The 22,815-nt window shown below is 41.8% G+C and overlaps 1 protein-coding gene across 28 annotated transcripts; it reads left to right on the top strand.

Moving 5' to 3' along the window:
• The first annotated feature begins 290 nt into the window (after nucleotides 1-290).
• LOC123086917 (ATP-dependent DNA helicase pif1) lies at nucleotides 291-17,223 on the top strand. Of its 28 annotated transcripts, XR_006441162.1 has the most exons (14): nucleotides 294-548; nucleotides 645-701; nucleotides 3,132-3,205; nucleotides 13,350-13,519; nucleotides 13,851-14,124; nucleotides 14,220-14,307; nucleotides 14,473-14,601; nucleotides 14,681-14,762; nucleotides 14,840-14,972; nucleotides 15,083-15,212; nucleotides 15,304-15,724; nucleotides 15,813-16,266; nucleotides 16,510-16,587; nucleotides 16,697-17,223. XR_006441162.1 is itself a non-coding variant. In XM_044508774.1 (13 exons), the coding sequence occupies exons 4-13, from the start codon at nucleotides 14,586-14,588 to the stop codon at nucleotides 16,698-16,700; spliced, it is 1,080 nt and encodes a 359-aa protein (XP_044364709.1). In that variant the 5' UTR covers nucleotides 12,788-13,519; nucleotides 13,851-14,124; nucleotides 14,220-14,307; nucleotides 14,473-14,585; the 3' UTR covers nucleotides 16,701-17,223. The 28 variants fall into 28 exon arrangements, 25 of the variants coding, with proteins under 25 accessions (XP_044364704.1, XP_044364703.1, XP_044364701.1 ...); XM_044508774.1 differs by lacking the exons at nucleotides 294-548; nucleotides 645-701; nucleotides 3,132-3,205 and having other exon boundaries at nucleotides 12,788-13,519; nucleotides 15,083-15,168; nucleotides 15,813-15,934; nucleotides 16,043-16,134; nucleotides 16,221-16,266; XR_006441160.1 differs by lacking the exons at nucleotides 294-548; nucleotides 645-701; nucleotides 3,132-3,205 and having other exon boundaries at nucleotides 12,789-13,519; nucleotides 15,083-15,168; nucleotides 15,813-15,934; nucleotides 16,212-16,266; nucleotides 16,697-16,929.
• Nucleotides 17,224-22,815: the final 5,592 nt, after the last annotated feature.

Raw genomic sequence — 22,815 nt, forward strand, 5'->3', positions numbered from 1 at the left:
GCGCGGGCCCAGCGATCATAGACTGCAATAACAAGCACATGAGAGGTGGGCTGGCCAATGGACTGTGTCGCGAAGTGGATGGCAGTGCGCATGGTGCGTATGCGGCCTTGTGCGCACCCGAGTTGAGTGCGTGCAGGCGCAGGTGGGCTGTACCTCCTGTAGAGCGTCGTTTGCGTTTGGATCGAGCCACGTATGGATGCCTGTCCATGCGCTCGGCGCACTGGTCGTTGGACTAAAGTTAAACCCAATAATCTGATACGTCCCTGCGGTGTGGTGGACGCAGCCCAGTAACGATCGCTACCTTGCGTGCTATCTGCTCCTTGTATATACAGCCGACGCTCTTGTCCTCTGTTCGTCCTTCCGCCACGCTCCAGCCGTCGTCTCTCGTTCTCTGTTCCTCGTTCCGCGTCAACTCCACCCGCCGCTGCCGTTGCTCCCGTCGCTCGCCATCAATCGCCATCGCCATCGCTTTGCTTGTTGCTTGCTTGCCGCGTCGCCGCTGTACTTCCTGATGGCTCCTCTCGCTGCTGCTATTGCGTTTGGTTAGGGTGAGCTGCTTCTTTCGTTCGGTTATAAATTTCCGCTGCTTCCGCTCTCCACTCAGCTGTTAATCTTTCTTCCTTGTGCTTTCTTTTCGTGTGTAGGGTGCCTGTGGCTGCTTTGTCGTGCGTCCGTGCGGCTGTTTGTTCCTTCTTTCCGAGGTGAGGTTCTGCTCGTTCCCCTGCTTGTAAACTGCTCGATGAAATGCGTGACTGTTGCTTCTTTTCAATGTGGGATCTTTCCTGTGTTGCTTGAGTCATGAGTGCGTGTGTGTGCCATGGATCTATTGTTTGCTGCTTCTAAGAGCCGATGGGATTTGGTTTATCCTCTTTTGTATTCTACTGATGCGTGTCCATGGATGTTCCTGTGTCTATTTTTGGTTCGTGCCTGTGTGACTCCATTCATGATCATGAACTGTTTGATCTTATGTCCCTTCACTGTGAGACGTTAAATTTGTTCTTCTTATTTCAGAAATCGCACTAATCGGTTCGTCGTCAGATTTGCCTTGCTGTTTCATGTGCTCAAAGTATCATCTTTCTCTTCAGGTTCGATTTTCAGGGATTTTCCTTGCCGCTTCAGTTTATTGTGCTTTTTCTTGTATGAGATTTGAAGCAAGTTCATCCTTCTTCTTCTTCTTAGATATTCTGATGAGAATTGTTATGTGTACAAACCTAAATTTGAGATAAATTCTGCTGTGTTTTACGCTTTAAAACGAGATCGACCTAAGTGGACTTGTTTGTGGCGTTTAAAATTCAGTTATGTGCAAAGAAACAGCAAATACCAGTTTACTGTGGCTTTTCTTGTATGAGATTTCAAGTCAAATTGTTCAGTTTGTTCTTCTTTTTGTTCCTACAGATTCTGAGAGAGAATGTTATGTGCCGCTGTATAAAGATGAATTTGAAATAAATTGAGCTGTGCTCTATGCTTTAATAGGAAATGAACTTAACTGAACTTGTTGCTGACGGTTAAAATTCAGTTATGTACAGAGAAACAACAAATATGAGTGTACTGTAGATTTTCTTGTATAACGCTGCAAGCAAGATGGTTTGGATGGTTCTTATTTCTCTTCTTAGAAATTTTGAGCAAGATTGTTATATGTCTGCCCGCATAAAGGTGTCTTGCTTTTTGAAATTTTTGACAATATGGTCATGCATTCTGAAATTTTGACAGAGAGCTCATCTTTATGGGATTGCATTCTGAATTTTTACATAATCAACATGAGTATAGACTGGTGTTGACTGAGCTGCATTAGAGAAAGTGAGAACTATTGCCCATTGCAAACATGGTGTTCTGTTGAGTGAAATGTAAATTTAAGGTTACCTGACTATGTTTGCCTATTGGACATAATTTAGATGTACTTAGAATTGCACACCTGGGTGGTCAGTTTTGCAAGATATTTTATTTAGTATAATTTGGAATAACCAAAATCATAGAGAAACTAAAATTGTTATATAGTTTTTTTTTCAAACTTGTGTGGTTTCGTCCTAACCAGCGCTGAAGCTTGTAGGACCTTCCTACATGATTAAGAATTAGCATAGGATTGTTGGTTCGTTTTGTGGATACTCTATTATGATATGAATGTATAAATAGAAGATTTTAGGTGTACTTGGAAAATTGCATAGACTGACTATGCTATATGCAAGTAAGTCTACTGTAGAGCAGGCACATTTAGTTTATTGCAAAAGCATGGAGAATTTTTAATTGTTATGCACTCCCTGCATAAACAAATATAAAAGAAGGTGGATTTCCAATCAATTCTACTGTGATGTGCACTTTCAAACAAGAACTGAGCTTGTTTGTGCCATTTAAAATACAATTATCTGCAAAGAAACAACAAATAAGTTGCCCGTTTTAGAAGTGCTGCAGCAGATCATGAATCGATTGGCGTTCCGAATATGCTAAATGCACATTAAGTTTCAGTTTCGCTTACCATATCAGATACATGAATATCTTCGTCATCAATACATCCATTATATATTAATCTATCTTACTATGTCATTTCTATTTTGCCTTCCTGATTGTACTGTGCTCTATCCATTTTGCCTTACATAGAGTACTAACTGATTTACATTTTGCCTTCCCGGTTGATCGCGTACATCCTTACATGTGCATATAATTGTCATCACTCTTTTTCATGATTCTCGATGTCGCAGAAAATAATAAAGAGCAAATAATTTGATCATAATATGTACCCTGAAAGCCACTCTTCTTCATGACTATATCATTGTCATTGGATATTATATAAAGATTAAAACTTTTGTTCTTAGAGATTTTCAGCAAGAGCAAATAATCTGATAATAATATGTACCCTAAAAGCCTTGTCATCGGATATTTTATACATGTTAAGACTGGATTCTATAAAATTTTGAATTCCATTTTGAAGGACAATTTGCAATATCATGTTTGCTACGTCCGTAATACTCTTACTGTTGTACTGGGTGTTAAATAATGAACTAACTGATATTGAATGTAATGTAGAATCTTACTTATCATAGTTACACTGTGAGCTTAGATCATTGTTGTTGAATATGGTATGTGCTTCTCATAAGTTGCTTGGTTTTAATCACTTACGTTACAATATCTTTTCTCAGGAATTGGCGTGATCAGTTGATAATCAAGTTTACCTTGTTATTTGATCTGCTGGGCATATCGACTCTGCGGTAAGGTACGGTTGCCACTCGTTTTATCTGGGTTGAGTTACTTGCATTTCGATTGTGTGTGCTTACTCGCACTTATTTTTCTTCCACCGGCTGTGATATTTATACGCATACAAAAACAGGGAATTTGAATTCCACTGATCCTGATTTCGATCGTGCTGCTGCACGTAGTCGAACTGTTTCTCGACACCGTAACAGAGTGGCAGCACGCCTTGCCCTGTTCCAAAGTGCGCTACGGTTTGACATGATCATAGGTTATTCTTCTCCTTAGGGTATTACGTTCTCTGCGATGTGAACTTATGTGCAAATCACTTGTTTAGGCGCCTTGAATTATGTACCCGGATCATCATCCTCTGGTGCTAATGGTGCATTTATGGGTACGGATCATCAACATTCTAATTCAAGACTATTATGGTAGTGCCCTTTTAACATATATTACGCCATAGGAGGTGGTTTCTTTCCGGTTGTCTCAGATACATACAGCCAGTTAAGGCGCCATCAACGAATGCAAAAGAGAAAAATGCGTATCTGGCGTCGATCAGGTCTGCCCTGCTTGTGTCGCCTTGTGATCAACTGTAAAAGAACACCTAGGTCATTATCAAACTATGCTAAATTAGTTATTTCGTTTGTTTGAAGGTTACCCCTACCAGACTACATCTACCACATGCTCTCTGTTTTCTTCTGATTACACAGAGTTTTAAAAAGGTATTTTTGTAGTCAAGGTCATATAGCTTAGACACTTTCTGAAAACATCTAATGCATTCTCTCTACAGCATCGTATAAAAAGAGGTCATATCTGGGAGCGCCCGAGTACACATGCCAGTTCTGTGGCGCTGTGTTTTGGTTCCGCGAGAGATGTAAAAAAGAAACGTGTGTGCCTGAGCTCCGTATCATATATAACCTATGCTGCAAGGGCGGTAAAGTGTCAATGCCTGCTTTCAAAAACCCACCACCTTTTCTGTCAGAACTACTTAGGTTTGATGGTGATTCATGTTCTAAGCAATTCTTGGATAAAATCAGACAATACAATTCCCTTTTTGCTTTCACCTCCATGGGAGCAGATATTGATAGACATATTAATGAAGGTGGTGGTCCATATGTATTTAAAATTCATGGTCAGGTATATCACCGTATTGGATCACTTCTGCCAAATAGAGGTGCAACTCCAAAATTTGCCGAGCTGTATATTCATGACACACAAAATGAGGTCTCAAATCGAATTAATGCCGTGATGAACGAAGATAGTGAAAAAGATTGTGGTATTGACAGAGACATAGCTGATGGTTTGATGAAGATGCTTGATGAGTTTAATCCTCTTGTACAAACATTTAGAATGGCTAGAGATCGACTTCAAAACCAAGGCGAGGAAAGAATTGCTATTAGAATAGTTGGTGCGGAAAAAAAATGACTCAGTGCAATATAACCTCCCTACGTGCAATGAACTTGCTGGACTAATTATTGGTGATTTTGGTGTGGAAAATTATAAACGTGATGTTATTGTTGATAGTATGGAAAAAGGACTACACCATGTGTCTAGCCTCCATCCTGCTTTCATGCCGTTGCAGTACCCTTTATTATTCCCGTATGGTCGACGAGGATTTCAGCTCGGCATACCTCACAGAGACATAGACTTATCACATTCTATAGATATCACAAGTGACCTCCCAGTTCCTGAGGGTAGAAGTCGTGTGTCGATGGTAGAGTATTACTGCTACTGCTGTCATTATAAAAAAAAATCAATTCAATCCGTTTCTTTGCTGCGAAAGATTATCTTCACAGTCCCAGGTTGACAGTTTTGCAAGTGTTGAAGAAGGCAGGCTAACATACATAGCAGAGCACCAAGACGACTTTAGATGCGAACATTTCCAAGGTGTTGCTGACGCTGTTGGATAGGGTCATCTTGACGGTAGCAGTATAGGTAAAAAAAGAATTGTCCCTACGGCCTTCACGGGTGGAGATCGCTATGGGCAACAAAATTTCCAAGATGGTGTTGCAATATGCCGTGTTTTTGGTCCACCTCATTTATTTGTCACCTTCACGTGTAACCCAAAGTGGGCTGAGATCAAAGATGCCCTTGTATTTGAGCCTGGACAAAAAAGCACAGATCGTTCTGATCTTGTGGTTCGAGTCTTCAAGCTCAAGATGGAGCAGTTCATGAAAGGAATCATGAAGGGTCGAACATTTGGTCCTGTATGCGCGGGTAGCTATTCTCGCCACAATTCAGTCATGAACAACCCCATAGCTCTAGAGTGGTTGCACTAACACTTACGTTTAATTTGCATAGTATTATACAATGTGGAGTTTCAGAAGTGCGGTCTGCCGCACATACACGTCCTCGTCTGGCTTCAGGGTAGGACGGGCGCAGGTGTAACCGACCTTGTTGACATGTACATCTCAGCTGAGATTCCCGATCCAGGAGTGGATCCTCTTGGTTATGCGTTAGTCGAAGAGTTTATGATGCACGGCCCCTGTGGTGTAGCTAATAAAAACCGCCCTTGCTTGAAAGATAAGGTGTGCACAATTTTTTTTTCCAAAAGACTTCCAGAGTGAAACCACTGTTGACGATAAGGGCTTTGTCATGTATAGACGTCGTGATTCTGGTATAAAAATAAATAAGAAGGGCACTGAACTTGATAACAGACATGTTGTTCCGTATTGTATGAAACTGTTAAAGAAATTCCAAGCTCACATCAATGTAGAGTGGTGCAATAAAAGTGAGGTCTTAAAGTATCTTTTCAAATACGTGACCAAAGGAACAGATCGTTCAAACGTTGTTTTCACAAAATACAAAAAGAGGAAACATGGTGCTGCTGATGATGCTAATGACGTGCCAGAAAGTTCTTCTGCCACAAAACGTACAAAGGTTGAGCTGAGGGGAAAATTAGGTGCTAAAAAATATGAAATAGATGAAATAGCTAATTTCCTGAAAGCTCGATATCTTTCTGACAAAGAATCTCTTTGGCGAATGTATGGTTACGATATACACCACCATTACCCTGCTGTTGAACGTCTTGCCTGTCATCTTCCAAACATGAACAATGTTATCTTTAAATCGACCACCAACTTACCATCATTAGTTTCTACACCTTTCCTTTAACGAACATCCCTCACTGCGTGGTTCGAAGCAAATACACAGTTTCCACAGGCTAGATGTTTGACATATTGTGAGTATCCACGACATTTTGTTTGGATTTCAGAACGCCGTAAGTGGGATGAAAGACGAAATGGTACAAAGATAGGCCGCATGTACCACGTACCTCCAAATGTCGGTGACTGTTATTACCTACGAATGCTTCTTATGTATGTGAAAGCAGCTGAGTCGTACGAAGATGTGAGAACCTTTGAAGGTATTGTATATGACACATTTAAAGAAGCGTGTTCTGCAAGAGGTTTGTTAGGTGATGATCAAGAGTGGATAAAAGCTTTTGATGAAGCTGTTCGCTGGGGTATGGGCCGACAGATTCACTCACTTTTCGTTATGATGTTTATCTACTGTGGTATAGGTGACGAGCGTGCTTTTTTTGAAAAATATTGGCAAGCTATGGGCGATGATATAGTATACAACTTGCGACGCAATTTAAATAATAAGTCATACAATGTGCCCGATGACTCTTTAAAACACATGGTTCTACAAGAACTGCATGAATTGTTCCTAAAAAATGGTCATAGCCCATCGAATTACAACTTGCCTCCTCTTGTTGACAGCAGTTCAGATGCATTTGAAAATTGACTGGTTGATGAAGAACTATCATATAATGTACCGGAGCTATTGGTTCAAAGCCCAATCCTATATGAACGGCTAAATACTGACCGACGCATTGCATACCATCGTATTGTCGATAGTGTCACCACTGGCCCAGCAGCGCTGTACTTTGTGTCTGGCTATGGTGGAACCGGCAAAACCTTCCTATGGACTTCTATTACCACATACCTATGATCAAAACGTTTGGTTGTTCTTACAGTTGCATCTTCCGGTGTTGCATCATTGCTTCTTCCTGGTGGAAGAACAACACATTCACGATTTAAAATACCCATTGACATAGATGAAATCACCATTTGTGATATGAAACGTGGTACAATGCTTGCGCGATTGATCAAATCAGCTGCGCTTATAATATGGGACGAAGCTCTAATGAGCCATCGGCGTTGCTTTGAAGCAGTTGATAGATCTATGCGTGATGTGCTTTCTGAAGATAACCAGGAATTAGCTTTGCTTCCTTTCGGAGGCAAGGTAATGGTGTTGGGTGGTGACCTTAGGCAAATATTACCCGTTGTAGAAGGTGGTGTAAGAAGTCAAACTGTTAATGCAGCAGTCACAAGTTCACATTTATGGGCACATGCACAAGTTTTGCACTTAAACATTAACATGAGATTAAAAGCACCATCCCTTGACCCAAATTCTGCTGTCCAGTTAGCACATTTCAGTGACTTTGTTTTGGCTGTTGGTGATGGAACATTCCCTGCAGTTCGTAGAGGTGATGAAACCGAAGCATCTTGGATAGAACTTCGTTTGGATCTTATGATCATGGAAGGTGATAATAAGATACGTGCAATGATAGAAGCTGTCTATACTGACTTTCCTGATAAATTTATGGATCCAACATATCTTTGTGATCGTGCGATATTATGCCCTACACATGACGTATGTGATGAGATCAATGATGTTATGCTAACTATGGTTCCAGAGCAAGCTAGAGAATACTTAAGTTATGACTGCGTCTCAAAAATTTCTGAAAAATTTAGTGATATGGAAGCTATTTACTCAATTGAATACTTGAACATGCTTAGTGTCAACAATTATCCAGAGCATCGTTTGGTTCTGAAAAAAGGTATCCTGATTATGCTCCTGCGAAACCTGAATCCAAGTGATGGTCTTTGTAATGGCACACGAATGCTGATCACAGACTTAGGAGATCGGTTGATTGAAGCAAGGATTCTAACTGGTTCCAACGTAGGTGAAACTGTTTACATCCCTAAGATCATGCTTTGCACCAAAAACAAAAAATGGACATTCAGTCTAGAACGCCGTCAATTTCCAATAAGAGTTTGTTATGCAATGACCATCAATAAAAGTCAGGGGCAATCTCTTAATGTGGTTGGACTTTATCTTAGAAACACTGTGTTCTCACATGGGCAGCTCTACGTAGCTCTGTCCTGTGTCACATCAAGGGCAGGTCTGAAAATTGTGATAGAAGATGATAAGCAGAATTACACAAGGTGGACAAAAAATATTGTCTACCGTGAAATATTTGGATCACTGCAGTAATTCAAAGATGTACACTAGTACAGTATGTATATGTCAATACTGTATAGATATTATCGTTGCACAGAAATGCTTGTCTATTTTCTACACTCACCTACTATGACGTTTACTCAATTTTCTTGGGACCCGCACTTCTATTATATTGGTGTGACGCCCCAAGACCGGCGCTTCAGATGCCTTCCAGGGTCTCCGGGTTTCGTCGTTTGTTTTGTTTGGTTCGTTGCATCATGTGCATTACATCATGTCATCATGCCATCTTTTCTCAAAGCTAACTAAAACTCTCTTAAATAAATTGTGTGGATCTTCGATCCATTTAAATCGAGGGAGTTCACAAGGTGAAATTCTCTTTATAACATATAAAAATCTCCTACTATTTTAGGGAGCTATATTGAAATATTCCATTAGTGTGGAACCACCCTCAAACACACTTGCAGTTTAAATTATATGCCTTTCATGATTTACTTTCCAACCTTCTCCAAACCCTATGCCCAATTCTTTCCCTAACCGTTGCTCTTCTCTCTTTTTCTCCTTTTTTTTTTCTATAAGAGAAGAGAAGTAATGAGAGAGGGAGCCCAGCTACCAACCCATTTGGCCAAGGCCTCTCGCAGCCCATCAGCCAGCCCACCACCAAAGTGGCCCAAGGTCCACCTGCTAACCCTAGCCCGACAACATCTCCCTCATTTCCCTCTAGTGCGCCGCCACCTCCCACGACAACAGCGAGCCCCGCTCGATCCCCTCGCGCACCCCATCTCCCTCGAACCCCTCCTCCTCTTTCGTTCCTCCCAGCGCCGCTAGGAGAGCACCGCACGCACACGCAACCATCGCTCGGTCTTCTCCTCTCGCTCGTCTCCTCTCCCCTTCCTTCGTTCCTCTCGCCCGTGAACCATCTCCGCCTGATCTCCACCTCTCCTCTTGCTTCTCCTCGAGCCAGGGGACGAGCCCCCGCGCCCGATCCCCCCAGCGCCGCGGCGACGACCGAGCCGTCCCCGGCAAAGCCCCTTCTCCTCCACCTCTCTGCGCCTCCTCGCGCGCGCCGTGACCACCCCTCAGGGCCAACATCACCGCCTCTGCTTCGTCGAGCAGCACCATCCACCAGGCCGCCGCATCACCAGGAGCTCTTCTTGCCCCATGCGCCGCCGGCCGTCCATGGTCGCAACCCCGTGTGCTCCGCCGCCCTGCGCCTCCGCCTCACCGGACCTGCTCCATCCTCCGCTGCTGCCGCGAGCCCACCATGGCGCTGCTGCTGGGCTTGCCTCCCGCTGGCCCCTGCTGATGCCATGGCCGCCTCGTCAGCAGCTTGCCTCAGCCTCTCGTGCTACCCCGCCCGGTCTAGCCTCGGCTCCGCTAGCCCCCTGCATCGCTTCCTCACCAGGAGCTGAGCTCCATCCAGTTCGGCGCCACTCCCTGTACAAGTTCAATTGCATCGGTTCGCCTAGGTTGTTCGTCCTCTACTCGCAGCTCCATCCATGGCAGCCTCTGTTCGTTGACCACCGAGACTGAGGCCCTTTTGTGTTGCTTCGCTTTGGATGCGCCAAGATCGTCTCCGACAAGTGTATGACTACATGGTGACTCGTGTGTACCACTACCGTCGCCCCGAAGACGTTGGAGTCATCAAGTACCCCTCCGAACGAATGTGAACGACTACCATCGCAAGAACGGGACCGGCGGGTCCGAAGACCCCAAGTACCACGATAACCCCGAAGGGAGACGAGTTCGTCAAGTTCATCTTCGAAACGTGTACCACTACCGACGACTGAGACCCTGGATTCGACAAATTCCTCACGGTGACCCTGAACATCTACTGGACATGCACGACTTCGAACCGTGTACCACGTCGAACATGTACGGCTACACGACGAACCGCCTATACCCTGAACGACTACCGCCGCCGAAGTTCGCGAGTATAACTACTTCCACAACGCGTCGTGTACGACTATCGTCGCTTGGGTTTGACAAGACTCCGAGTACCACTACGTTTGCCAGGTACAACTACACCAAGTCCGGACCGACCAGTGCCTTGAGAACGTCTGTACCTCTTCCGTCGCCGAGGATCGAAAGTACCACTACGTCCCATCGAACTCGAACCGTCTCGTTTGCACGCTTCGAAGGTATAACCACCGAGATGACCGTCCGTGGGTGAATGCTTGCGATGTATGAGTTGCACCCTATGTTTGCACCGTGTTCGAGTTGTCACTTGCTTGGTCCTCATTGCCATGCCGTCCATCCGTGGGAACCCGGAATCCGGGATCACCCCACCATCTTTTGCATGCATCCGCACACTTCTCCTTTGCATCGGTATCTCAATCGAGTTACCGGAACCGGAACGCTGCCGTGGCACCGTTTTCGTTAACGTTGCCGTGGCACCGTTTTCGTTATCGTTGCCGTGGCACCCCTTTTCTTTCCACCACGGTGACAAATGCTTCATAATGCTTTTGTCAAAATTTTATTAAAAATTGCATAACTTGCACATGTCATCCGCATCATGATAACAACATTTAAAATGCTTAAATTGTTGTTTGCATTTAAATGGCTAAATGCATATGAGGATTGTCCGGAATTGTTGTTCGTTGTTTCCGGCCTCATTTAAACTTGACTAGATAGGTAGTTTTACTTTGCTTCACCCTCTTACCATGTTTAACAACATTTAATATTGTTGGGTACATAAACGAGCTCCACTTAATTTGTAGGTTTGTTTTGTGCATTTTGCCCTGCCTCTTTTAACCAGACATGCATCATACTTGATTGTGCATCATGCCATGTTTATGTGGTGGTTGTTTATTATGTTGTTTGCTTCTTTCCGGTGTGCTTCTTCGGGTTGGTTCCGATAACGTCGCGTTTGTGAGGATTCGTTCGACTACGTCCGTTTATCTTCTTCATGGACTCGTTCTTCTTCCTTGCGGGATTTCAGGCAAGATGGCCATACCCTCGAAATCACTTCTATCTTTGCTTGCTAGTTGCTCGCTCTTTTGCTATGCCTATGCTGCGATACCTATCACTTCCTTATCATGCCTCCCATATTGTTAAGCCAAGCCTCTAACTCACCTTGTCCTAGCAAACCGTTGTTTGGCTATGTTACCGCTTTGCTCAGCCTCTCTTATAGCGTTGTTAGTTGCAGGTAAAGATTGGAGTTTGTTTCATGTTGGAACATGGATATTTTGTTGGGATATCACAATATCTTTTATTTAATTAATGCATCTATATACTTGGTAAAGGGTGGAAGGCTCGGCCTTATGCCTGGTGTTTTGTTTCACTCTTGCCGCCCTAGTTTCCGTCATATCGGTGTTATGTTTCCGGATTTTGCGTTCCTTACACGGTTGGGTTATAATGGGAACCCCTTGACAGTTCACCTTGAATAAAACTCCTCCAGCAATGCCCAACATTGGTTTTACCATTCGCCACCTAGCCTCTTTTTTCTTTGGGTTCCGCAGACTCAAGGGTCATTTTTATTTAAACCCCCCCGGGCCAGTGCCCCTCTGAGTGTTGGTCCACCTTGTCAGCTGCCGGTGGCCACCAGGGGCAACTCTGGGCTGGTCTACCAGAAGTTTGGAGAATCTGAATGTGCCCTGAGAACGAGATATGTGCAGCTCCTATCGGGATTTGTCGGCACATTCGGGCGGTGTTGCTGGACTCGTTTTACCATTGTCGAGGATGTCTTGTAACCGGTATGTCGAGTCTGATCGGAATGTCTTGGGAGAAGGAATATCCTTCATTGACCGTGAGAGCTTGTGATGGGCTAAGTTGGGACACCCCTGTAGGGATTTGAACTTTCGAAAGCCGTGCCCGTGGTTATGGGCAGATGAGAATTTGTTAATGTCCGGTTCTAGAAAACCTGAAGTTGACCTTAATTAAAATGCATCACCCGTGTGTGTAACCGTGATGGTCTCTTCTCGGCGGAGTCCGGGAAGTGAACACGGTGTTGGAGTAATGCTTGACGTATGTTGTTCTAGGATCACTTCTTGATCATAGTTGTTCGACCGTGCTTTTGCCTTCTCTTCTCACTCTCATTTGCGTATGTTTAGCCACCATATATGATAGTCGCTTGCTGCAGCTCCACATCATACCTTTACCCTTCCTATAAGCTTAAATAGTCTTGATCGCGAGGGTGTGAGATTGCTGAGTCCCCGTGACTCACAGATACTTCCAAAACTAGCTTGTAGGTGTCGATGATATCGTGCAGGTGACTCAACCGAGCTCAAGGAGGAGCTCGATGAAGACCTTGTTCGTTCTGTTGTTCCGTTTCCAGTTGATCAGTAGTGGAGCCCAGTTGGGACGATCGGGGATCTGTGTAGCTTTTGGGGTAGTCTTCTTTTATTTTGGTTCCGTAGTCGGACCTTGAGTGTATTTGGATGAATGTAATGTTATATTCATGTAATTGTGTGAAGTGACGATTGTAAGGCAACTATGCATCTCTTTTCCCTTATGTATTACATGGGTTGTTGTGAAGATTACCTCACTTGCGACATTGCTTTCAATGCGGTTATGCCTCTAAGTCGTGCTTCGACACGTGGGAGATATAGCCGCATCGAGGGCGTTACAATTGGTACCTACATTCACCCTTCCACTTCTGTTGGTTCGACTATTTTTCTCGTTAGCTTTTGTCCTTTTGTTAATTTGTAGATGGCTTTGAACTATGTGTCTGATGAGTCGGCAGCAAGTCGGCACTGGTCTGCAATTAGAGTTTATTATGCAATGATGAATAAAAGCCAGGAACATTGTTGGAATGCGGTTGGCCTTTATGTTAGAAAACCTGTACACATGTTGAGCAGAATCACACACGATGGGCAAAAAATACTCTCTGCCATGTTACTGTGATATTTTTTTTGATTTTCTTGCCGCTCACACTTCTATTGTAGTTCATCTTCTGTTGCTTAAAAGATTTTTCTCTTCAGCCTTTGATCTTCTTCTTAATTTGGAGATGGCTTTCGACTCTCTGTCTGATGTGTCGCCAGTGAGCCGGCACTGGTCTATTCGTGTGCGTGTTGCACGTATGTGGGACTACTGTGGAACACGTGATGGACATCCTCCAATACATGTTGATCTTGTATTGGTGGATGAGAAGGTAACTACACGTCGCTGTTTAATAACAAGCACACATTATTTTCTTTTGATAAACATGAATTCAAAATGTAAAATTGCTCTTACTATACAATATTAGTACAGAATCAGTGCTTATATTATAGCTAATTGTACTTACTCTTCTTTATTTCCTTTGCATAATGATCAATGCAGCATGCTTCTGTGCTACCAAGAGATTCAATCCTTATATTATAAGTAGTTGCACTTACTCTTCTTTACTTTAATAGTAATTATCAACACAACAACTGTCATGTTTTGCTCCCACTAATTGCTCTATGAACAACTCCTTTAACATTAACTACCATCTTCAACAGGGTAACCATATTTATGCTAAGATTCTTGGAAACGAAGCAACAAAGTTCAAACAGCTTGTTGAGGAGCAGAAAGTCTACTGCTTCAAGAAGTTCTTGGTTGTTCCAAGCAAAGCTTCTTACAAGCCATTCCCTGCCAAGTATATGATTAGGTTCACACCATGGACCACCGTTGTAGATGCAGAGGATGTTCATCCAGAGTTCCCAATGTATGTGTACAACCTCATGCCATTCTCCGAACTGCCATCACGTGTTGGTGCTCAGGATTTCTTTGTTGGTAAGACCTGTGACTAAACATGGAACGTCTTTATACTACAGAAATAAGAAAGTATATTCAGCCTTATAATCTCTTTGCATATGTCATTGGGCAAGTTGTTGGTGTGTCACAGCTGGCATACGTGCGCATGCCTACAAACATAGCTGACACTCCAAAGCAAGTCATTGCCCTCAGAGACGACAGGTTGGCCTAATCATTGACTTAGAACGTATTTGCATTGAGAATGTCTGTTCATGAAATGGTGATTCATGCTGTGATTATAATAAGTAGTACCTAAGTAAGGTGTGCATCAGCACACAAATAACTCACTTCAATCAAATTTTAACATAAGTGTTTTTTCCTTTATAGGAATACTGAAATGAAAATCGTTCTGGGGACAAAGGGCTGTAGAGTTTGAAGCACAGCTTGTGTACGACAATGGACAGAACCTACCTGTTGTTGGTGTTTTTGTTGGTCTTCTGATGAAATCTTACAATAGTAAGTCCAAAAATCTATGTTTGAACCAGTTGCCAGTGCTTAGGTTTCACGCTGAATGTATTCTGGACCTATTATGTAGATGATGAAACTCTGAGTGGAGGATCTGCATGTAGATGGTATCTAAACGAGGACATTCCTGAAATAGATGACTGCTTTGAAAGGTTTGACTGCAATTTACAATTATGTGCCTTCCAACTCATCTTCTCACGAGTTGAACCACATGTCTTTGCACACACAGGTTGGGTGATGATTTCCAGAAAGTTCAATGGATATCAAATGGTGCTGAGAAGTTTGCCGCAAAACGCAACCGAGCTGACCTGCCACAGAGAAGTGTCGACGAGCTTCGAAACATGGACCCATGGGAGACAGAGGTGTGTTTCTATCACACCTAAATTCATTCATCCTCTATTTCTTTGCTCTTTTCAGATATAATAGTAACACCTTTGACAAAATATCTGTGTTGCACTCTTTCGTTTGCCAGAACACGGATTTCCTTTGCACCGTCACAATTACAAAGGTGATGCCTGAGCAGCCATGGTGGTTCCAATCGTGTTCTAAGTGCCATCGGTCAGCCACCTCTTATGGCTCCGAGTTCAAATGCAGCGCAAGATGTGTGTCGACGAAAGCTTACCCAAAGTATACTCTCGTAAACACACTCCTGTTGGTCACTCAATTAATATGGCTATTGATTTGCGTATGCAGATTCCGTCTTTGTTTGGAAGGAACAGATGGCACAGGCACAACAGAGTTTGTGTTCTTTAACCGAGTTGCACAACAACTTGTTGGAAAATCTGTCATGGCACTGCTAAGGTCATCTGGGCTTCCTCGCGAGATAGCTACTATTGTGTCTCAAAAATACACCCTCGCTGTCTCGGTGACCCAAAAGAGCCTATCACAGAGAAACATCTCATTTCAAGTGAATGGCATTGAAACCTTCTTTGGGAGGCAGAACTCTGTGCCACATGATACTCGTGCCTCTACTGTGATGCCCCTCGCAGCTCCAGCTGGTTCTTCAACTGACCATGCGCCTGCTCTACCTAACAATCCCAGCTCTGGTGAAGGGATTCCTGAGCTCCCCATAGAGACTGACAAAGAAATCAAAAAGTCAAGCACATCACGCGTGGTAAGGTCTTGAAAATCTAAAGTACTTATTATCCGAATTGTGTGGATCATCCAATTGTGTTAAACAACACTTTTCCATCTCTCTTTAGCCGCTTCGTCTCCTGAAGAGAAAGAAGACTGATGCCTCTGCTGAAGTAGAGTTGTCAAGCAAAGTGACTGAAAATGGTGCTTCAAGTGATGGAACTATAGTCCTGCCAATTACACCTCCCATGTATGTATCTCGTCAAATTCACAAAAATTATTGTTTCCTCTTGCTTCATTTCTAACAATTCATTGTAATGTCGCTTCTGCCACATACAAATCCACAAACACGATCAAGAACAACAACATTGAAGTCTTGGAAAACCAGTCACTTAGTTCACTATCTTTTTGGAAAACACCAACAAATTTTGTTCCGCTTTCATAATTATGGTAATCTCATGTTTGTCTACTATCTTTACATCTCTTCTGAGCTCTTGTTTGCAACATGCATTACTGCGCTGCTGAAGAGCTTACAGTTGCATCAGGAACTTCCACTGAGCAGACTACCCCTCCTAAGAAATCGTGAGTATCCCCTCCATCAATTAGGTTCATTCTAATTGATCTCATAAACTGGTGTAATTTGGAAGGGAATCAATAATAACAATAATTTCCCAATAAGAATATCTCCAAAATATGTTTGGTAATAACAACCATGGAGAAACTGTAAAGCAGTTGCTTATAGTTCTTCAGTACTTGATTAGACAATTTCCTTCGTTAACCATAGTTTAATTGTTTTTTATTTTCATCTTTTGAAAACATGTGCAGTAAGATTGACAAGACTGTTGTTACTGCCTCTGATCCTCCAAAGAAGCCCAAGAAGGGAGACAATGGCTCCAAAACAAAGTAAGAAACAGTGATTAAAACTGATAGCAACAGTCTCTCTCACATTACCTGCACCTCATAGAATTTTTACTGCTCTTTGCTAAAGTGTATCATGTGTGTTGTAATGCAGGTGATATCCTTCACCTCTTGCGTTTGGATGGTCACATGAGCGTAAGATGCTGGCGTTTAAGCTCATCCGACTCTGCATGTTCACTATTCCTGCCAATGAAACTCCCTTATGTTATGTAATATATCAATGATCCACCAAAGTAGTAGTGGAGCCAAACATACCAGTATTAGATGATATCGACCTCATGTTCAGCCAACTACTTTTCCCTTTACTGTTGCTCATCAGCGTAAGCAGATTTGCTGTGCATCTGTTCTGTAGCAGAACCTTAAAAGACTTAATATTCAGCTAGCTATTTTTCCCTCTCATGCCATCTGTTGGCATAGGCAGAAGAGCTGAGTACATATTGTGTATAGTTTATTCTACACTAGAAACTTGTAAAACGTAATATTCAGGCAGTTGCTTTTCCCTTTCATGTCAGTTGCTGGCATAAGCAGAGGTGCTGACTACATATTGTACATAGTACTACCTTGTAAGACTTGAACCTAAGTTATGGTTTCCCTTATGCAGTAAAGTACTTATGTGTATTATAGAAGCTTCTTCTTACTACCGTAGAATATTCTCATAACTATGCTCAGTTATGTCAATTGCTCAACAGTAATTTGTTCACCCATCGTAGAATACTTATGCTCTTGAGAGAAGCCACTAGTGAAACCTATGGCCCCCGGGTCTATTCTCATCATATCAATCTCCATCACTTTAATCTTGCTTTGCTTTTTTTACTTTGCTTTTACTATTTACATTGCATCTTTATATCAAAAATACTATATCTATCAAATCTCACTCTCATAAGTGACCGTGAAGGGATTGACAACCCCTAATCGCGTTGGTTGCGAGTAGCTATCGCTTTGTGCAGGTACGAGGGACTTGAGCGTGGCCTCCTACTGGATTGATACATTGGTTCTCAAAAACCGAGGGAAATACTTACGCTACTCTATTGCATCATCCCTTTCTCTTCGGGGAAAACCAACGCAAGCTCAAGACGTAGCAAGAAGGATTTTTGGCGCCGTTGCCGGGGAGGTTCGCGCAAGTCAAGATTTGACTCCCGACAACGAGCCATTTCTGGCGCCGTTGCCGGGGAGTCTACGCAAAAAGTCAACATACCAAGTACCCATCACAATCCCTATCTCTCGCATTACATTATTTGCCATTTGCCTCTCGTTTTCCTCTCCCCCCAATTCACCCTTGCCGTTTCATTCGCCCTCTCTCTCTCTATCCTCCCTCTCTATTTGCCTCTTTTTGCCCGTTTGCTTTTGTTTGCTCGTGTGTTAGATTGCTTGCTTGTCGCAATGGCTCAAGATACTATCAAATTGTGTGACTTCACCAATAACAACAATAATGATTTCCTTAGCACTCCGATTGCTCCTCTTACCAATGCTGAATCTTGTGAAATTAATACCGCTTTGTTGAATCTTGTTATGAAAGATCAATTCGCCGGCCTTCCTAATGAAGATGCTGCTACTCATCTGAATAGCTTCGTTGATTTATGTGATATGCAAAAGAAAAAAGATGTCAATAATGATGTCGTTAAATTGAAGCTATTTCCTTTTTCGCTTAGAGATCGTGCTAAAGCTTGGTTTTCGTCTTTGCCTAGGAATAGTATTGATTCATGGAACAAGTGCAAAGATTCTTTTATCTCTAAGTATTTTCCTCCCGCTAAGATCATCTCTCTTAGAAACGATATTATGAACTTTAAACAACTTGATCATTAACACGTTGCACAAGCTTGGGAGAGAATGAAATTAATGATACGTAATTGCCCTACTCATGGTTTGAATTTGTGGATGATTATACAAAAAATTTATGCCGGATTGAATTTTGCTTCTAGAAATCTTTTAGATTCGGCCGTGGGAGGCACTTTTATGGAAATCACTTTAGGAGATGCTACTAAACTCCTAGATAATATTATGGTTAATTATTCTCAATGGCATACCGAAAGATCTTCTAATAAAAAAGTGCATGCGATAGAAGAAATCAATGTGTTGAGTGGAAAGATGGATGAACTTATGAAATTATTTGCTACTAAGAGTGTTTCTTATGATCCTAATGATATGCCTTTGTCTACTTTGATTGAGAATAACAATGAATCTATGGATGTGAATTTTGTTGGTAGGAATAATTTTGGTAACAACGCTTATAGAGGGAATTTTAATCCTAGGCCATATCCTAGTAATCCTTCTAATAATTATGGTAATTCCTACAACAACTCTTATGGAAATTATAATAAGATGCCCTCTGAATTTGACAATAGTGTTAAAGAGTTTATGAATTCAAAAAAGAATTTTAATGCTTTGCTAGAGGAGAAATTGCTTAAAGTTGATGATTTGGCTAGAAATGTTGATAGAATTTCTCTTGAGGTTGATTCTTTAAAGCTTAGATCTATTCCTCCTAAGCATGATATCAATGAGTCTCTCAAAGCCATGAGAATTTTCATTGATGAGTGCAAAGAAAGAACCGCTAGGATGCGTGCTTCCAACGATGCCTTTATTAAAGCGTGTTCCTCCAATTCCTATGAAAATCAAGATGATCTAAAAGTTATTGATGTGTCCCCTATTAAATCTTTATTTTGCAATATTAATCTTGATGAAACTGAATATGATCTTCCTTTACCTAGAAGGTGTTCTAAAAATTCGGAGTATTTAGATCTTAATGATGAAATTGACGAAAGTGGGATTGAAAGAAATAAAAATCTAGATGTTGCTAAACCCACTATATTGGATTTCAAGGAATTTAATTATGAAAGTTGCTCTTTAATTGATTGTATTTCCTTGTTGAAATCCGTGCTAAATTCTCCACATGCTTATAGTCAAAATAAAGCCTTCACCGAACATATTGTTGATGCCTTGATGCAATCTTATGAAGAAAAATTTGAGTTGAAAGTTTCTTTCCCTAGAAAACTCTATGATGAGTGGGAACCAACTATTAAAATTAAAATTAAAGATCATGAGTTTTATGTTTTGTGTGATTTGGGTGCTAGTGTCTCTACTATTCCCAAGACTTTGTGTGATTTACTAGATTTCCGTAATTTTGATGATTGCTCTCTAAACTTGCAGCTTGCGGATTCCACTATTAAGAAACCTATGGGAAGGATTAATGATGTTCTTATTGTTGCAAATAGGAATTATGTGCCCGTAGATTTCATTGTTCTTGATATAGATTGCAATCCTTCTTGCCCTATTATTCTTGGTAGACTTTTCCTTAGAACGGTTGGTGCGATTATTGATATGAAGGAAGGGAATGTTAGATTTCAATTTCCATTAAAAAAGGGCATGGAACACTTTCCAAGAAAGAAAATAAAATTACCATATGAAACTATCATGAGAGCCACCTATGGATTGCCTACCAAAGATGACAATACCTAGATCTATCCTCGCTTTTATGCCTAGCTAGGGGCGTTAAACGATAGCGCTTGTTGGGAGGCAACCCAATTTTATTTTTATTCCTTGCTTTTTGCTCCTGTTTAGTAATAAATAAATTATTTAGCCTCTGTTTTGGTTGTGGTTTTGTGTTTAATTAGTGTTTGTGCCAAGTAGAACCGTTGGGAAGACTTGGGGGAAAGTCTTGTTGAACTTGCTGTAAAAAACAGAAACTTTAGCGCTCATGAGAACTGCTGTCATTTTTATTTGAAGAGTGATATTTAGTTAACTCTTTTTGCAGATGATTAATAGATAAATTCCTCACATCCAGCAATTTATTTTAGAATTTCTGGGGTTCAGATCTTGCGCTAGCTACAGATTACTACAGATTGTTCTGTTTTTGACAGATTCTGTTTTTCGTGTGTTGATTGCTTATTTTGATGAATCTATGACTAGTAAAATAGTTTATAATCCATAGAGAAGTTGGAATACAGTAGGTTTAACACCAATATAAATAAATAATGAGTTCATTACAGTACCTTGAAGTGGTCTTTTGTTTTCTTTCGCTAACGGAGCTCACGAGTTTTCTATTTTGAGTTTTGTGTTGTGAAGTTTTCAAGTTCTGGGTGAATTCTTTTGATGGATCATGGAACAAGGAGTGGCAAGAGCCTAAGATTGGGTATGCCCATGGCACCCCCAAGATAATCCAAGGACACCAAAAGTTCAAAGCTTGGGGATTCCCCGGAAGGCATCCCCTCTTTCGTCCACTTCCATCGGTAATACACTTGGAGCTATATTTTTATTCACCAACATGATATGTGTTTTGCTTGGAGCGTCTTGTATTATTTGTGTCTTTGTGTCTTAGTATGCCAAAATCATCCTTGCTGTACACACCTTTTGAGAGAGCCATACATGGACTAAAATTTTATAGAATACTCTATGTGCTTCACTTATATTTTTTGAGCTAGATAATTTTGCTCTATGTGCTTCACTTACATCTTTTGAGCGTTATAATTTTGCTCTATGTGCTTCACTTAGATCTTTTAGAGCACGGTGGTGGATTCGTTTTAAAGAAACTATTGATCTATCATGCTTCACTTAAATTATTTTGAGAGTCTCTTAATAGCATGGTAATTTGCTTAATAATAATATGCTTGGTATTCAAGATTTGTGAAACTTTCTTTTGAGTGTGTTGAATACTAAGAAAAGATTGAAGCATGATAATTGTTTTGAGATATGGAGGTGATAATATTAAAGTCATGCTAGTTGAGTAGTTGTGAATTTAAAGAATACTTGTGTTAAGGTTTGTGATTCCCGTAGCATGCACGTATGGTGAACCGTTATGTGATGAAGTCGGAGCATGATTTTATTGATTGTCTTCCTTATGAGTGGCGGTCGGGGACAAGTGATGGTCTTTTCCTACCAATCTATCCCCCTAGGAGCATGCGCGTAATACTTTGCTTTGATAACTTCTAGATTTTTGCAATAAGTATATGAGTTCTTTATGACTAATGTTGAGTCCATGGATTATACGCACTCTCACCCTTCCACCTTTGCTAGCCTCTCTAATACCGCGCACCTTTCGCCGGTATCATACACCTATCAAATACCTTCCTAAAACAGCCACCATACCTACCTATTATGGCATTTCCATAGCCATTCCGAGATATATTACCATGCAACTTTCCACCATCTAGTTCATCATGACACACTCCATCATTGTCATATAGCATATCCCGGTACACCGCCGGATGCATTCATATGGAGTCATATTTTGTTCTAAGTATTGAGTTGTAAGAAAAATAAAAGTGTGATGATCATCATTATTAGAGCATTGTCCGAGTGAGGAAAGAATGATGGAGACTATGATTTCCTCATAAGTCGGGATGAGACTCCGGACGAAAAAAGAGAGGCCAAAGAAGCCCAAATAAAAAGAGGCCATAAAAAAGAGAAAAGGCCCAATGTCATAGCCCCAGATCAGCTGTTGCTTGATTTTTCTTGCATCCATGCATCATGTCTAAATTTCTTTTAAATTTGAATTGGGGAATTGGAGAGCCTCAGAAATCATTTCTAAAAATGATCAACATTAAAAAAATTGCTTCAAATGCTTCCAAGGAAATGTTCCTTTCAGCTCTGAAAAATATTGGCAAGACTAAAATTCAAACCAATATTTTTGGAGGCTCAAAAGTATTTATCTTGGGTCTTTGAGTTAAATCCTATAGTATTTGAATTGGATCATATTCATAATAATTAGTTTACTAATCCAATAATTCTGAAAATTGGTAAGTGGCTCTGAATATATTATACATAGCCACATGATTATTTTCAGAAGCTAAAAAAATAGTTTAGTGCCCGAACTAAATCAGAACACAGAAAACAAAATAGAAAACATAACAAAAATTATGAAAAGACAGAAACCTCACCTGGGCCTTACCTGGCAGAAGAGGCCCAGCCCACCAGGGGCTGAGTGGTCTTCTTCCTCCTGCCAGGAGGACAGACAGGTGCGTGGCTTGCGCGCCGACGACGCCTTGCCACCTCCTGCTTCAGCCGCACGACCCCGACCCCTCCAGACGTGCCACGAAAATGATCAGCGCTCCCTCTCGCTCTGGACCCCCTCCCCCTTCTCTGCTCTCTCCCCGAACGCGCCCGCCGCCACCGACGTGCACCACCGCGGCCATCGCCTCCCACTCGCCTCTCCGACATGCCCAGGAGCTCCGCCACCGACGCCTACGCCTCTCTGTCGACTCACGCAACGCCAAACGCCGC

The sequence above is a fragment of the Triticum aestivum genome, chromosome 4A (assembly GCF_018294505.1).
Source record: "Triticum aestivum cultivar Chinese Spring chromosome 4A, IWGSC CS RefSeq v2.1, whole genome shotgun sequence".
Lineage (NCBI taxonomy): Eukaryota > Viridiplantae > Streptophyta > Magnoliopsida > Poales > Poaceae > Triticum > Triticum aestivum.